The 15,623-nt window shown below is 40.4% G+C and overlaps 1 protein-coding gene across 1 annotated transcript; it reads left to right on the top strand.

Annotated features, from left to right (window-relative positions):
* The first annotated feature begins 461 nt into the window (after window positions 1-461).
* hspa12b (heat shock protein 12B) lies at window positions 462-15,609 on the top strand. Its single transcript, XM_068308114.1, has 14 exons — window positions 462-790; window positions 2,828-2,891; window positions 3,356-3,429; window positions 4,264-4,388; window positions 4,462-4,648; window positions 4,773-4,877; window positions 5,329-5,445; window positions 6,276-6,453; window positions 10,375-10,461; window positions 11,462-11,566; window positions 11,649-11,907; window positions 12,056-12,159; window positions 13,576-13,766; window positions 13,840-15,609. The coding sequence occupies exons 2-14, from the start codon at window positions 2,846-2,848 to the stop codon at window positions 14,311-14,313; spliced, it is 2,052 nt and encodes a 683-aa protein (XP_068164215.1). The 5' UTR covers window positions 462-790; window positions 2,828-2,845; the 3' UTR covers window positions 14,314-15,609.
* Window positions 15,610-15,623: the final 14 nt, after the last annotated feature.

Consider the following 15,623-nt stretch of genomic DNA (forward strand, 5'->3'; position numbering starts at 1 on the left):
TTGACATAAAATAGAAAATACAAGAAGAAACCAACATTTGTGGAAAAGAAATGACGTGAGATCAATATTATAAAAGGAAGTCAGGAAGAAATAATTAACTGGAGGAAGGATATATATGGAAGACTGGGAGGGAAATGAGAGAGCATGATAATGTATGTAGGATACACCGCCTGGTTAGGAATACTCCACCCATAGTCTCCAACACACACACACACACACACACACACACACACACACACACACACACACACACACACACACACACACACACACACACACACACACACACACACACACACACACACACACACACACACACACACACACACACAGCCCTTGCCCTGCGAGGTAAATCCCCCAGCATTCCCCCTGCTGCATGCTGTCAGAGCCCACCCACTACTGCAGCTGAGTTGTGAGTGTGTCACTGCTTTCCTCTGGCATTCCTCTGCAGAGCGGAGGAGAGGAAAAGAAACACATATCAGAAGAAGTAGAGATTTTTTTTAAAGAAGACACAACAGCAAATCTTTTTCCATCCATTAAATCTGATTGAGAACTTTCCTCAGTGGTAGGAATCCAGAGTTGGGGAAACCCGTCTGCATGTCAGCTGGAAGGTATTAAACAAGAGATTTCTGGATTTGTATCCAGTCAGTTTCCTCTTGTTCTTCTCCTCTCTCCATCTCTTTCCCTGGATACAATTGCAAACTTTGGAGTGCCAAATTTCAGACATTGCTAATATTTTTGCCGAGGCAAAGAAGGACAAGGATATACAGTTGCAGCTGCGTACAAAGTGGTAAGAGAAGATAAAACACGTTGAGTAACTTGTGGTTTTTAAGATTAAATACACATTTTATTAACTGTTTATGAGCATTTGTTAAATGTAACATCAAACATTTAGTGTCTGCAGCCTCTTTAAAGTTGCACCTAAAATATTCTTTATATATTGTTTATGCATTTTCTTTCCATAAAGTGTTAGCACTGTTGTTAATGGTACTGTATATTAATGTATGTTGGATCATGAAAAAGTTCAGGGGGGTTAATGTTGCTTGTTCTGCTGATCCTCTGCTTGATGTAAGCATCTTACATAGAGAGGGGAAAAAAAGACAGAGGGGGCCGAAGGGGTGCAAATGTTCCACTGCACAATACCCTTGAAGAGATGAGAGACAGATCGCAGAAACAAGGACATAAAATGTACGCGCCAGAGAGATGAAGCATAGGGAAAGATGTGGTGTTTCATCCTTTCTGATTTTTATCATCACATGGAAAGGAAAGACACTGGCAGGGATAGCCAAACACACACAAATAAATTAGATTCAAAGGTTTCAGGCCCAAACTTGAATAAACACACTCAGATGTTGCATGCATGCACAAAACGGAAGAATGTCGGAGAAACTTATGGTCTCTTTAGGTCTTTCTCAGTACCGCACACACATTCTCAGAACTAGTTTTAAACAAACACATCTTTGTTTCATTGAGCTCATCTATTTAGTTTGCTCTTGGCTCCCAGTTTGATTCAATGAGTGCCAGCACTGCATTACAATCACATCATCATGTAAAAACCAATGAAATCAAAGCACACCAAGTCCATTCTTGTGCAATAGGACACAGGATGAACGTAGAAACATTAGTAATATGTGAATGAAATGAAAGTCTGATGAACATTCTGAGAAAGAAACAGACGGCGTATTGCTTCCCCAATCAAATAGTGGCATAAAGTAGATCAAATAATGATAATATCCTAGTCCCTTTTAGTATTAGAAATGTGCAATGATGTCCACCTCGACCTCATTGAGTTTATAAATATATGGTTAGTCTGATTTTATGCCAGTGACACTTTTTTTTTTTAAATGTTAAGACAAGACTGGAAGTTCTGGAATAAAGTTCTGGAATAAACGTTCGACTGTATCGTTCTATAGATAATGAGTAAGTAAGAGAAATAAGAATACATTCAGATCATTACTAGCAGGTGATTGAAGGTAAAGGAGACATCCCCAAAAGGTTATTATTCAAAATCAAACCGTTTGAGAACATAATTTGTCAACACACAACTTTGTGGAATTTGAGGATTCACCACCCACCCCCCCATAGTATCCTCAAAAGAGGATGGTAACGGAGAGAACCCAACATTACTACTGCATGATTCACACTTTTGTCAATTACTTTTTTTATGTGTGTAAGTAAAAAAAATCTTGACAGCTTTTGGAGCGACACATGCTGCCATCCAGATGTTGTTTTTGTCTGTGTTTAGTCCAAAAATTCAATAAAGCCTTATTCTGCCAGCTTTAAACAGTATGGAAGTTTAATAAAATAGTCTGTTTGCAGCTCAGACTTGTCCAACATTAAAATGTGTCACACACATTTAAGACAACAGAGACCTGGAACCATTGTACACCAGTCAAAAATGAGTTCCACTTCCCAACCTTTAAAAATTTATGTCCTCTGTTCCCAACTGCTGACTAATGATTTAACACAATGGTGAAACCCATCCCATATTTTTGGGAATATGTTTGACATATTAAATTCTTCGTTAATGTTTTTTTTTAACCCCTAAAAGTCTTGAAATGGCTTAGCAAGTCATTTAATACTGGTTTTACTGAGATTTTTGAAAATGTACCAACTTTTTGGAAATGGTTTTGTGGAGGCAGGAAGCTCGACATTCAGTCACGTGATGCATAAGAAAGACGGTTTGGTAGTGTCTTCTTCACATTTCCTTCTTTAGGCGGTGAATATTAGTGTGTCCCTGTTCTGTTATTTAAATGGAAATATGATGCAAATAGTGTCGTTCCTTGTTCCACATGCATCGTATTGGTGTGATTGTGTTTCTCTGCAGACCCTGGCTCCTGTAAAGATGGCTGACGAGGTGCAGCCTGATCCCAGCAGCCTTCAGACAGCAGGTGAAGCACACTCATAGTTTACAACTCATTGGCAACTTGTTGGAAATGACTCACATCTGCCTCTTTATCTTTTGGGGTGTGTACGCGTTGACCTTTCCGTCTTCCACTCCCACTTCCAAACATTACTTACATCAGATTCCACTGGCATTCCAGTCATTCCAGTTCATTTAAACTACTTTTGCATTTCATGAGTTTTAAGTCAAGTAGTTTGCACTGCGATTTTTTTCTGCATGCTCATATCTATTTTATTGTTAGCAGTTAATGGTTGCTCTTGCCTTGTAAGCAGAGTATTACATTCGCTGCAGATCAGATCAAATGTACAGATTTTGTTGGATATTCTACTTACGGACCAGCAAAGTATGTGTGGCACTTTCCCAGTGCTAAAACATGGTGATAATAGCACTTCAACTGTCAGCTGCCAATGCATAACTTTATAACACTTTATCTTCTCCCTTTAATTCCAGATGATAAGCCATCAGCCCCTGAAGCAGCCAAAACTGAGTGCAGCATCACCCCCCTCACCCCCTCACCCTCCCCAGTAAGCACACACTCATTTACCGCAGACATTCCTACACAACCTTAACTATTTCTGCTTATTTTCTTTGCATAGAGTCGTCATGCACGAGCAGGAAAACCAACATCCACTTCTCCCTGTCATTAGAGGTTTATAACAAAACTTTACCGCTCAAAGTCAGTTTGAGATTTAAAACCAACACCCAAAGTAAGACTTCAGTCCATGGTAATGAGAAATATATTTTGGATTCAGTACCAACCTAAAAATTCTACAATGTTATTATTTCTGAAGTTTAAGAACTCCCATACCTTCTTTCCATTCAGTCCAAATTAGTTTATTCACCTTCTGAGTATGATTCTAATGTTGGCTCACCAGCACCAAACAGATGAGGCTAAAGGTAAGAAAGAGAAGAGGAAGACATACTTTATTATCACATTAGGAAAATAATTTTCTCCATTCTTTATTAATCTATTTTTACACATGTTTAGAGTAGAGTAGAGAGAGAAGAGTACAACTTTATTTATCCCTTAAGGAGGTTCCATCAGGGAAATTAATTTTTCCATCGCACACAGCACAGTACGTACGCAAACACAGAAAAAGCACACAGAAAGCACCAGCGCATAGAAAATACTACAACATCAAATAGAAAGATTAATAAAATTTACAGGCCCTAGTGCAAACACACACACACACGCACACGCACACACACACACACACACACACACACACACACACACACACACACACACACACACACACACACACACACTGTAGACTGAGCTACTGCATCAAGTTTGAAATAACATTTTATTGGCTCACTAAATCACACTTCTCTTCTCTTCTGGACCTCTTCCTCAGAAGGTTGATGTCAGACCCAGAATGGCTTGTCCATTCTTGGTGGTTGTCGCCATCGACTTTGGGACTACCTCCAGCGGCTACGCCTTCAGCTTTACACAGGACTCAGACGCTATACACATGATGAAGTAAGACTTTATCATCTTCAAATTTCTTCTATTATTTTCTATCTATTCAATTGTCCTCCTTTAATCCATGTAGGCGCTGGGAGGGCGGCGACCCTGGGGTGGCCAATCAAAAGAGCCCGACTTGTCTGCTGCTGACACCTGATTTGCGATTCCATAGTTTTGGGTTTGCAGCGCGAGACTTCTATCATGACCTGGACCCTGAGGAGGCCCGGCACTGGCTATACTTTGATAAATTCAAGATGAAGATCCACAGCACAAGTGTAGGAGATAGCAAGAGATTGTTGTTTGTTTGTTTGTTTGTTTGTTTTTTCTTGGGAGTAAAGTAATCACCCTAATGCCACCCCAGTAGCAATGTGTCTTCATTTGTTGCTGTATTCGCTGCAGGACCTCACCATGGAAACAGAGCTAGAGGCCGTCAACGGTCGGCGGGTCAGGGCCATAGAGGTGTTTGCTCATGCTTTACGTTTCTTCAGGGAACATGCTCTAAAGGTAACCTCAAACTGTGTTTGACATGTGTTTTTTAATGTTCTTTCTTTTCCATCCAAAGCTCTTTAAATCAATCCACTGGACTTTAAGAAAGTTTCTTGAGAACGTTTCACCTCTCATCCAAGAGACTTCTTCAGTTCTGAAGAAGAGACACATCACCTGGGCTAATCTGCTGAGACAATCTTTGTGAAAGGACATGATTGTAAATTCAGCCACCTTCAGAACTGAAGAAGTCTCTTGAATGAGAGGCGAAACGTCTTCAAGAAACTTTCTTAAAGTCTAGTGTATTTATTTAAACAGCTTTGGATAACCATGACCTGGATAACTGAGAACCTACACATTTCCTTTTCCAGTTCTTGAATGCATAAAAATATTTTTATTAAATGATCTGCAATGTTTTCTTGACAAAGCCTCAGGTACTGTCTTGTGTATTTTACCACTAAACCTGTTGTAGGAGGTGAAGGACCAGTCGTCGTCCGTGTTGGAGGGAGAGGAGATCAGATGGGTTATCACTGTTCCTGCTGTGTGGAGACAACCTGCCAAACAGTTCATGAGAGAGGCTGCATACCTGGTAGGACACGCGCACATATGAAGCTTCACTGCAGGTGAAGAGTTCACCTAAACAACATGAACAGATGTCAATTTAACTCATCCACAATCTATTTGATTAACATAAATCTGCAAAAAGGCAGTATGTGTGTGTGTGTGTGTGTGTGTGTGTGTGTGTGTGTGTGTGTGTGTGTGTGTGTGTGTGTGTGTGTGTGTGTGTGTGTGTGTGTGTGTGTGTGTGTGTGTGTGCCTGTGTGTTGTTTGTATTTCATACGCAACAATTCATGGGACAAACTGTAAGACCTTTTTGCTTTGATGTCATACTTTCCTCCTCGTCTTTGTGATTGGAGTTCTCAATTACTGTATATTATATTATACTGTGTTATACACACACACTTTTATCTCTCATCTGCCCTTCAGTCACCTATACAGTATATATACATAAATGGTCCAATACTTATTTTCACATGCACTTAAAGTTACATGCAGCCTACAGCAACCTCCGGTGAAAGGCCTGTCGGGGTGTGTATGTATGCTTCCTGCTGGTAATGATGTCATCAGAAGTGAACAATGAGGGAGGCCGGCGTACAAACACAGGAAGAGGACTCCAGACCCCCGCCCTGCACACACACTTATACACATCAATCTAGCCACACAACTTCATTCCCCAGACATCACCAATAATGCTAATATACTCTTTTCATTATAATTAGACGGTCTACACACAAGAACACAACTAAACAGAAAAAGATTTTATTCTTTTTTCAGAATATTTTTTCGTGTAAATTTCAGTCACAATAATTTCAACATCATCTATGGTAATCTTGTCTGTTCTTCTCTTCACCCCACCAGGCTGAACTTGTGTCCCCTGACTGTCCTAAGCAGCTCCTAATTGCTTTGGAACCGGAAGCTGCGTCCATCTACTGCCGTAAGCTACGCCTCCACCAGGTGATTGATCTGAGCCTGCAGCCATTCACCAACGGACTGGATATGGACGGGAGCCGGCCCTTCGACTCCAGCTTCAGACAAGGTAGTGAAGGAAAAAAGGGAGCATGTGTGGTTCTAATATATTTAGAAGTACTTCCTCTTATTTGAACACCTTGAAGCTGCTTTTTTACTCTCAGAATCACCAATGATTTTAACACAAAGGTGACATTAAAATATGTGACTTGGATAAATGAAAGGGAATTCTGTAGCGGACACAATGAAGCATTAACGTGCTAGAAAATGGAACAATGGTGGCTGAAAGGTTTGACAGCCTGTGATCAATAGATCAGCTAAATAAACCCAACAGGCAGCACTTAGTATTGATTACGTTGTTTAAATGAGAACTGGTACGTGTTCCTCTGGCCTTCACACACCTGCACTGACACCAGTCACAAGTCAGTACCTTCTTGATAGTCTGTGATCTCTCTGGTGAACTCCAGCAGATGTTCACCAGGACTCACTCAATATTTTATATTATAAGGTCAGCTTTGGTTCAGTTGATTCTATGTGGGGGGGGGGGGAACCTACTTTCATTGAATCATCTATTGTTTGTTTTTAAAGTTAACCAGCATCACTAATGCATTCATCAGTTGCAGCCGTGACATCCGTGTTGATCATGTTGAGCCCATAGATGTATTTAACATTTGAAGAGGACAGTCTCCAAGTTGAGGCATGCAGATAAACTCAACCACACCACAGTCATGAATATGAGTTCCAACAGCTTCAGGTGGTGGTGGATGAAACCTAATATAGGGTACATGTATCAACATTCATTCATTCATGGCTCCATGTGTAGGATACATGTATCAACATTCATTCATTCATGGCTCCACGTGGCCCCAGTGTGAACATCTAGAGGTAACTCTTGTCTTTGGGGTAGACAACAGTGTCCTTAGGTTTGATGCTATGACAGTATTGCCAATGAGACATCTCCGTACACCTTTTACACACTTTCATCCTTGAGTGCAAAGAGACGTTTGAGCCGGATATATTTAAATTGTCTCCAGATGTTTCTCAGAGGTTCCTGATAATGGGGTACGGGAGCGCTTTTGGTGACATTGACCTTTGGCTAAATAAAATCTAATCCAATTCCAAATGGCCAATATTTGAAAAAAATCCTTCCAGGACTTCCTGGGGTGTAACAGTTGTTGGGGCCAATGGTTGTAACCCATCTAAAAAAATACAAGAAGTGATGAAAATAACTTGTATATAATTCCATTATTGCAAATGTGAATAATAGAGTAGGAAACTTTTACAAAGCAGTTGCAGTTGTTCTGAAAAATAACAGCAGAAATTGAGTTTCAAACAACACAAAATTAAAGCTTGCTGCCAATATTTCACACATACGCCAAAACTGACGCTTTTATGATTAGAAATAACTTTATTAGCATTTTGTGGGAGCATTGGAGTGATTTTCAGTTTGTTATTCATAAAATTCAGAGGTTATTTCCATCATTTGGGTTTCATTTAAAGAATACGTTAGTCACATCTAGTTGAGACTTTGGTAATTCCAGTCCCCATGGGAAAAAAAAACAAGTGTTTAACTACAAGTTCAAAAAGTTTTTATCAGTGTATAAGTTTTCCTAAAATATAAATATATCTACTCCACATTAAGGCTCCATTGAAAACTATTTTCTTCGCAAACAGCTACAGAAAAATGTGGCCAAGCGAAGGAACAAAGAGTGATTCCAGGCTTTGGTAAAAGGAGACTGATGCATAATTCAGTGAACATGCCGTCCAAAATCCCCTTCACAAGCCCGCTTATACACATCCAGTGAGTGACACACACACAGACAAAGAACGTTCATACACATTCAAACACACACTAAACCCGGGGTCCACTTTAATTGGAACAAGGTGGAGGGAGACTATGATCTCACCCCCTTATGGGCTGTCACTCTTCCTCCCTCGTCTCCCCACCACTGGATTACTTTCTGCTTTTTTTTTGTCAGGTCGTATGTATTTCAAGAACTCTGTAGACACACATAACACACACGCGCACATGCACACACACACACACACACACACACACACACACACACACACACACACACACACACACACACACACACACACACACTCTTTTCTGCTGTTTCAAAAGTCCTAAATGGCTTCCAGACTTTCATTTCATTCATCGACACTATAGTAAAACACATGAACACATGTGCAGATATATCACATCCCGCATCATCCAACAACTATAAACCCTGGAAAAAATAATGTCACTAAATAATTCTGTCGTCAAATTTTTTTTTCCTTTATTATTTTCTTTCTTTCTTTCTTTCTTTACACTTGAGTAGAAAAACACATCCCATCAGACTGTTGGAACAATTCAAACTAGAATAACTAACTATAGTTATGACAGATCAGGGAATGATGTGGAAAGTTTGAAGAACTTGTGGTGTGTGGATGATGGTGTGTTCTGCAAGCTTGTGTTTGGTTGTTGGTCGGCTTAGTTTATGTATATTTGATTAGTTTGTTTCAAATTCTCTCTTATTATTATTATTTATAATTTATTACGCTATGTGCAAATCCTTTTTATGTTTGTGTGAGTGTGTTTAGTATGTAAATCTGATTTTATTAAAAATGTGCTTTTAAAAATCAAAAATCTGTCTTTTTTTCTTTCTTCTGTCTTTTTCTTTCTTTCTTTTGTGAATATTTAAATTTGGTTTTGATGTGTAAGTAACTCATACTTGTCTTTTTGAATTCCCCTTAGAGTGAACCACCTTAGTTAAAACCAGTTAATTTCACTCAGTTGAAAATGATTAGAAATATTTAGGTGCAGTTTAATTTCCACAGACTGTCCTGACACTCTGTCCTGGAGAAGTGGTTTATTTATTCATTGTGTATACACAGTATACACTGTTATCAAGATGTGATTTGCACTGTGACCTCACCGCATGACCTGGGTTCAAATCCCATCACTGAAAATTTTTTTAGACCTCTTCTTGCCATTTCTCTGCATGGGTTCCTTCAGGTTCTCTCACAGAATTCACTGTAAGTTTGGCTAATAAAGAAACTATAAAGAAACACAATCAACTTAAAACACAGAAGAAAATTTCATGCACCAGATGACATAATAAAATTTAATAACCTGACAAACTTTTTTTTCCTGGTTTGGCTTCTCTGTTGAAAACCCCATTAACCAAAATCAAACAAAGAATTCAGGTTGTTAAACCTATGACCTTTGAAACATTCACCGACACACTTTAGAAGCAATTCCCCCTCAACCCCTGGCAGAGAGACAAAACTGGAACATTTCTTTCAACAATAATTAAACCATAATGTGTTTTCGTGTGGGATCAGTTCTTTGTAATGAGGCTTAAAGAGACATTTTTAAGTTTATCTGAGGGTCCTGAAAATCTGATGTTGAATAATTTTATTTAAAAGCCAGGGGTGAACTTGGTATTTATTTTGAACAGAGGTGATATAAATCGGGGTTCGCCCTCCTCCCAGTCTTCAGGCCAGGCAAAGCTAACTCTCTTTCATGATCCAAGGAGCTGTAGCTTTTTCTCATTACCCCCTATGATGGATAGTGAGTAAGTCTATGTTTGATTGTTTTTCTTAAACGGATGACACTTTTCATTAAATATTGATGTTAGTGTTTAAAGGAAAATGTTGCTCTACAAAAATAAATTAACGAAGAAGATTTGAAAATAGTCTGGCAATAAATAGAGACAAGAAGAAAGAAATTTTTTAAAAATTAAATAAAAAATTAAGCTTGCTGGTTATGATAACTAGTTTTCTACTTTACTATATTATACCAAAGCCTTGACTTATTATTTTCTCAGCTGACCAGTCAGCTCAAACAAAATCAGGTAGTAGATCCATACTGGGACTTAATCAGACTGATTTGCTGACTTCTGTGGGCAACATAGTTCATATACAAATATCTTAAACAACAAAGCTGACAGTGCTGAACCTTTCGTGTGCTCGTGTGTTTATTTTTGTGTGCTGGTTGCAGCCAGGGAGCAGCTGAGGCGATCCAGACACAGCAGGACCTTCCTAGTGGAGAGCGGAACTGGAGAGCTGTGGTCGGAGCTGCAGACTGGTAAGACTGGGAGAATGTGTGTGAGACAGAGCCAGACAGACATGTCGGACATATTGATGACTTTGACCTTTAACCTAAGTAGAAGCAAATATACCATACCTTCTACCTAGTGTCGCATTTTGACCTTTATCCTTCCTGCATTCACTCTTTTCCTTTTCAGCGCAGCTTGGGTTCCATTTTCAGTCGTTATCTATAAAATATACTCTGATTTGTTTAATGCATTGTATGAGAAAAACATAAATGCGGCTTTAAAGTACTTTTCTTCTCGAGTTGGTTCCAGTAGGAGTCTTTAACTTTTAGTATGGAGTCCTAATATTCGTAGAAATGATGAAACAATCATTCCTGGAACTTTCATTTTTGAAAAGGAAAGATGGAATATTTTCAGAAGAAAATCATTTTTTTTTCCAAGAATAAGGATCAATCTCACAAAGCTCAAAATAAATTCAGTCTGGAGTTATAAAAAATAATCCAAGAAGCTACGCACCCCTGCTGACCTTTTCTGCTCCCGTTCCCGTCTCCATACAGGAAACACCCACTTCCCATAGGATTCTATGGCATCAACCAAAGGAGAAGAAACCCATCCTTATCCTTTTTTTTTCATTCTCAACTCTCATCATTTCCTTCATGTCTTCATTTTAGCTCATTTTTTTGCTGCTGGTGTTTTTTCTCACGCGTCCGCATTCATGTTTAGGGTGTGGACTTCTATCGCTGAGTGTATCACAAACACACACTTGTAGATGGAGAGCAGCAATCACAGATGCCTGGAGTTGTTTATGTTTGAGAATCGGCTGGTTGAATAGCCTTGGGGGGAACACACACACACACACACACACACACAACAAACACACAAATATCCACAAATTCCTGCTACACATTTAGGAGCATTATCTTGCTCTGCTGTACATAAACTTTTCATGAAAAGTGTCTACAGAGGTTTCATGAAAATAACACACATTATGAAAATGGAAATATTCATAGGTGTTGTGTGCCTGTTCTTTAGGCGACAGGTATATTGTTGCAGACTGCGGAGGAGGAACAGTTGACCTAACAGTCCATCAGATCGAGCAGCCACAGGGAACCCTTAAAGAGCTCTACAAGGCTTCAGGTACAACTTGTCACCACATGCTCAAACGCAGTTATAAAGAAAATGTCCCTCCAGCTTCCAAAAGCTGTGGTTCTTCTTCCAGGTGGACCGTACGGTGCTGTCGGGGTAGACCTGGCCTTCGAAGCCATGCTGTGCCAGATCTTTGGAGAGGACTTCATCCAAAGTTTCAAGGCGAAGCGGCCGGCAGCGTGGGTGGATCTCACCATCGCGTTCGAAGCACGGAAACGGACGGTGGCGCCTGGCAGGACCAACGCCCTGAACATCTCCCTGCCCTTCTCCTTCATCGACTACTATAAGAGACACCGGGGGCAGAGCGTGGAGGCCGCCCTGAGGAGAAGCAAGTGAGTCAGAGAAAGGTGTCATAGTAAGACTCAGAGAGGAATCATGGAATTAAAAATCTGTAACAGTAAAGACTCAAACTCTTCTGTGTGTGCGTGTGTGTGTGTGTGTGTGTGCGTGCGTGCATGCGTGTGTGTGTTGGTATGTCAGTATGAACATAGTGAAGTGGTCTTCCCAGGGGATGCTGCGACTTACACAGGAAGCCATGAATGAACTCTTCCAGCCCACCATCATGAATATTGTCAAACACATCGGTGAGAAACACACAAAATACACATTTACAGAACGCTGGGTTTCAATAAGCAAAGTGGCTTGATTTACAGGAATTGTATGAACACACACACACACACACACACACACACACACACACAAAGCAGCAGCAAAAAGTAAAATACAAACACAACGTTGTGGTTACTTGGACCTGATCACTGTAGGTTGTTTCTGATGAATATCATAGTCACATACCTTTAAACTTTGTTTTGGTCCCCACCAGCTACTATGGGAGATTACACAACTTAATGCTACTCTATTAGCATTTTGGAGCTCGGCTGGTAAACTGTGTTTCTGTAACTTTCAGCGAGATGTTGTTCAAACTGGGGACAAAACAATTCATAGTTTTCGCTGCAACAAGGAAAAAAACAGCCAAAGTGACTCCATCTGCTGTTTCAATTTTTAATTAGTTGTGTGACTAACTTTGGGCTTCGTTAACCATCAATCTTCTCCCTTATGCGGACGGTTCTGCCACTAATCTGAATGTTTCTATCTGATAAAAGTCAAGACATTACAGTCAAAACAGCTTGATTAATTCATTCTGAGCTGTGGTTTTACCCTAAAAAAGTCAACTTTTGTTGTGTTCTTGGGCATCTGTTCATATGACAACGGTGAAAATGCAAACTTTTGAAAAACAGACATGAACAGCACCACCATGACAACATGAACAAAAAAAAACACAACTCTGGAAATGACAATGACACATGAAGGCATTTCACCGTTTAAGGCGTATTTGCATATGCAGAGGAAACAATACGGACACAGCAACAGAAAAAATCTGGAACCAAGGCAGTCAGAGACTGCAACATCTTACCCTGACCTACTTTCAGGGTAGGTCATGGTCAACGCTTCAGGGTAGGTCAAAGCTATGCAAAGGTTTTGACCATAGATCAAAGCTGGTGCATAGGTAGATCAAACCACTAGCTTTGATCTATGGTCTTACCCACACTGGCCTTCTCCCTCATCTTTCTATCTTATCCGGCTCCTGAGTGTACAAAAGTTAAAATTTGACCTTGACCTAATTTTCTCAAGGTCAAGGTCATCATCTCATTTTCATCCTCTTTGCCACCGAGTAATGTGCTTTTTGTTTCATCTTTCCATCTGCAATGGTTGCAAAGATATTTGATGGACTAACGAATGGACGGACGAACACACAAACACTGATAATTACAATATATCGCCGCTTTGAAGCGGGATGTAATCATGATGTAGAAGTCATTCACTTGGTATTTGAGGTCCAGGTTAGTACTCTCTGACATTTACAATACATCACATTCCCATAATGTGACAATGTCAAAGTGTCCAGTTTGTGCTAAATACTTGAAAAAAACTTTGTGGACATAAACTATATTAAATTTACAGTGCTCTAAAGCCCTCCGTCTTTTTCTCCCTCCTGACAGAGGAGCTCATGGCAAAGCCGGAGGTGCGCGGTGTGCGTTTCCTCTTCCTTGTTGGGGGTTTTGCAGAGTCTCCCATGCTGCAGAAAGCAGTTCAGAGAGCACTGGGACGGACGTGTCGCATCATTATCCCCCATGATGTTGGGCTGACCATCCTGAAGGGTGCGGTGCTCTTTGGGCTCGATCCGACAGTGGTAGGTTCTCGTGAACTTTCATTTGTCCTGGACGGGCTCTTTGATCGAGGTTCAAACTGCCTCTCTCTCACAGGTCAGAGTGCGTCGATGCCCGCTGACCTATGCTGTTGGCGTTTTGAACCGGTTTGTGGAGGGACGCCACCCTCGTGACAAACTTCTCATCAAGGAAGGCCGCGAGTGGTGCACCGATATCCTGGACCGCTTTGTCTCTGTCGATCAGTCGGTGGCACTGGGCGAGGTCGTAAGACGAAGCTACACGCCGGCTCGCCTGGACCAGAGGAAGATCATCATTAACATCTACAGCAGCCTGACGGACGATGTCACATATATCTCTGACCCTGGAGTTAGGAAGTGCGGGACAATAACGTTAGACCTACCGGAGCCATTACCGGTACCGGGGGCGGTGGGAGGAGCAGGAGGTGGAGGCCAGGAGAGGAGAGAGATCAGAGCAACCATGCAGTTTGGAGACACTGAGATTAAAGTCACAGCTGTTGATGTCATGTCTAACTGCTCCGTCCGTGCTTCCATAGACTTCCTGTCCAACTGAGGAGCAGGAAGTGGAAATGAGGATTAGAAAACAAAAGTAACTGACCTTGGTTTGAGAGAATTTCGACTCCTTTAAGAAGAATCAAAGAATAATTTTTCCAGACTTCAGAAGTTCACAACTGAAGCATTGGCTAACCTCTCAGAAGAGAAAGTTGCTCTTCCTTTTGGCTTCTATCGAGAAATGATCATGCTGTTCTACCAGGTTTGTAATGATGATGATGATCAGGAGATTTTCAGATCAAAACCTTTGGGAACTTGGCATTGCGAATAATTGGCTAACTACACCAGAAAACCATCGAACCTGTCTGACCCCATATTTAAAGTTCCACAGAGTGATCATCAGACTAAGACAGGATGTTACCTAGAGAACAATCTTTCATCTTTATTAGTGCATTTTGTCATTTCTGTTCACTATTGATAAACAGTGTGACTATTGATCCAACAGCCAGGAGGTCCTAGGTTCAAATGTGCCTGATGACCTGGGACTTTTCTGCGTAGAGTTTGCACGTTCTTCTCTTATCTCCATGGGTTCCTTTTTGAATGTTCAACCACCAAATCTTGTAATCAGTGAATTGGTGATTCTGAAATAGCCATAAGGACAAATGTGAGTGTAAATGTTTCTGAATGACCTTGTGATGAACTGTCAGCTCATCTCAGGTGTGTCCTGTATCAACACAAGTCACAAGTAGGAGTGGAGAAGTGGCTCCAGAGCATGAACCAATAGGTCCAGCCTTGCTGTTGTCGGTTTTTTGGAACTTGCCTGTGATTGTGCGCCACCTAGCGGTGGAAAATCTCAACTACAAGATGAAGATCATTTGGGAATTCTCCCTTTGAAGCAACACACTAGGAAGGATTGTACACCATTATTGTGTTTCTTACCAAGTATCCACATAATAGTTTTAAGTGTTTGCAAGTCAGAAAAAGTTAGAACACAAGTACAGAATTTAAACCATGATCCAGTTAAAGCGTTCTAATTCTGTTGCGAAGAACTACGTGTATCGAAAGAATACAAGGAACTGCCCCAGTCAGTGATGTGTGCTGCAATTCGTTATATACAGTAAATACCAAAAAAAAAAAATTCGACAGCCACATTTATCCAACCTGTTTCATTTTCCTTTTCCCTGTGCTGCTGACACAATGTAAAGCATCATGCATGTACTGTATTCTTTGAAAAGTAATCCATGATACATTTTAAGTAGAATAAAAAATTAGCAACTTAACTTTATCCTATTTAAAAATGAACCACTTAAGTACATTGACCAAAAATAATTAGGATTTTCTCATTATGTACATGTGAATAAATGAGTACAA

This window comes from Antennarius striatus, chromosome 23 (assembly GCF_040054535.1).
Source record: "Antennarius striatus isolate MH-2024 chromosome 23, ASM4005453v1, whole genome shotgun sequence".
NCBI lineage: Eukaryota > Metazoa > Chordata > Actinopteri > Lophiiformes > Antennariidae > Antennarius > Antennarius striatus.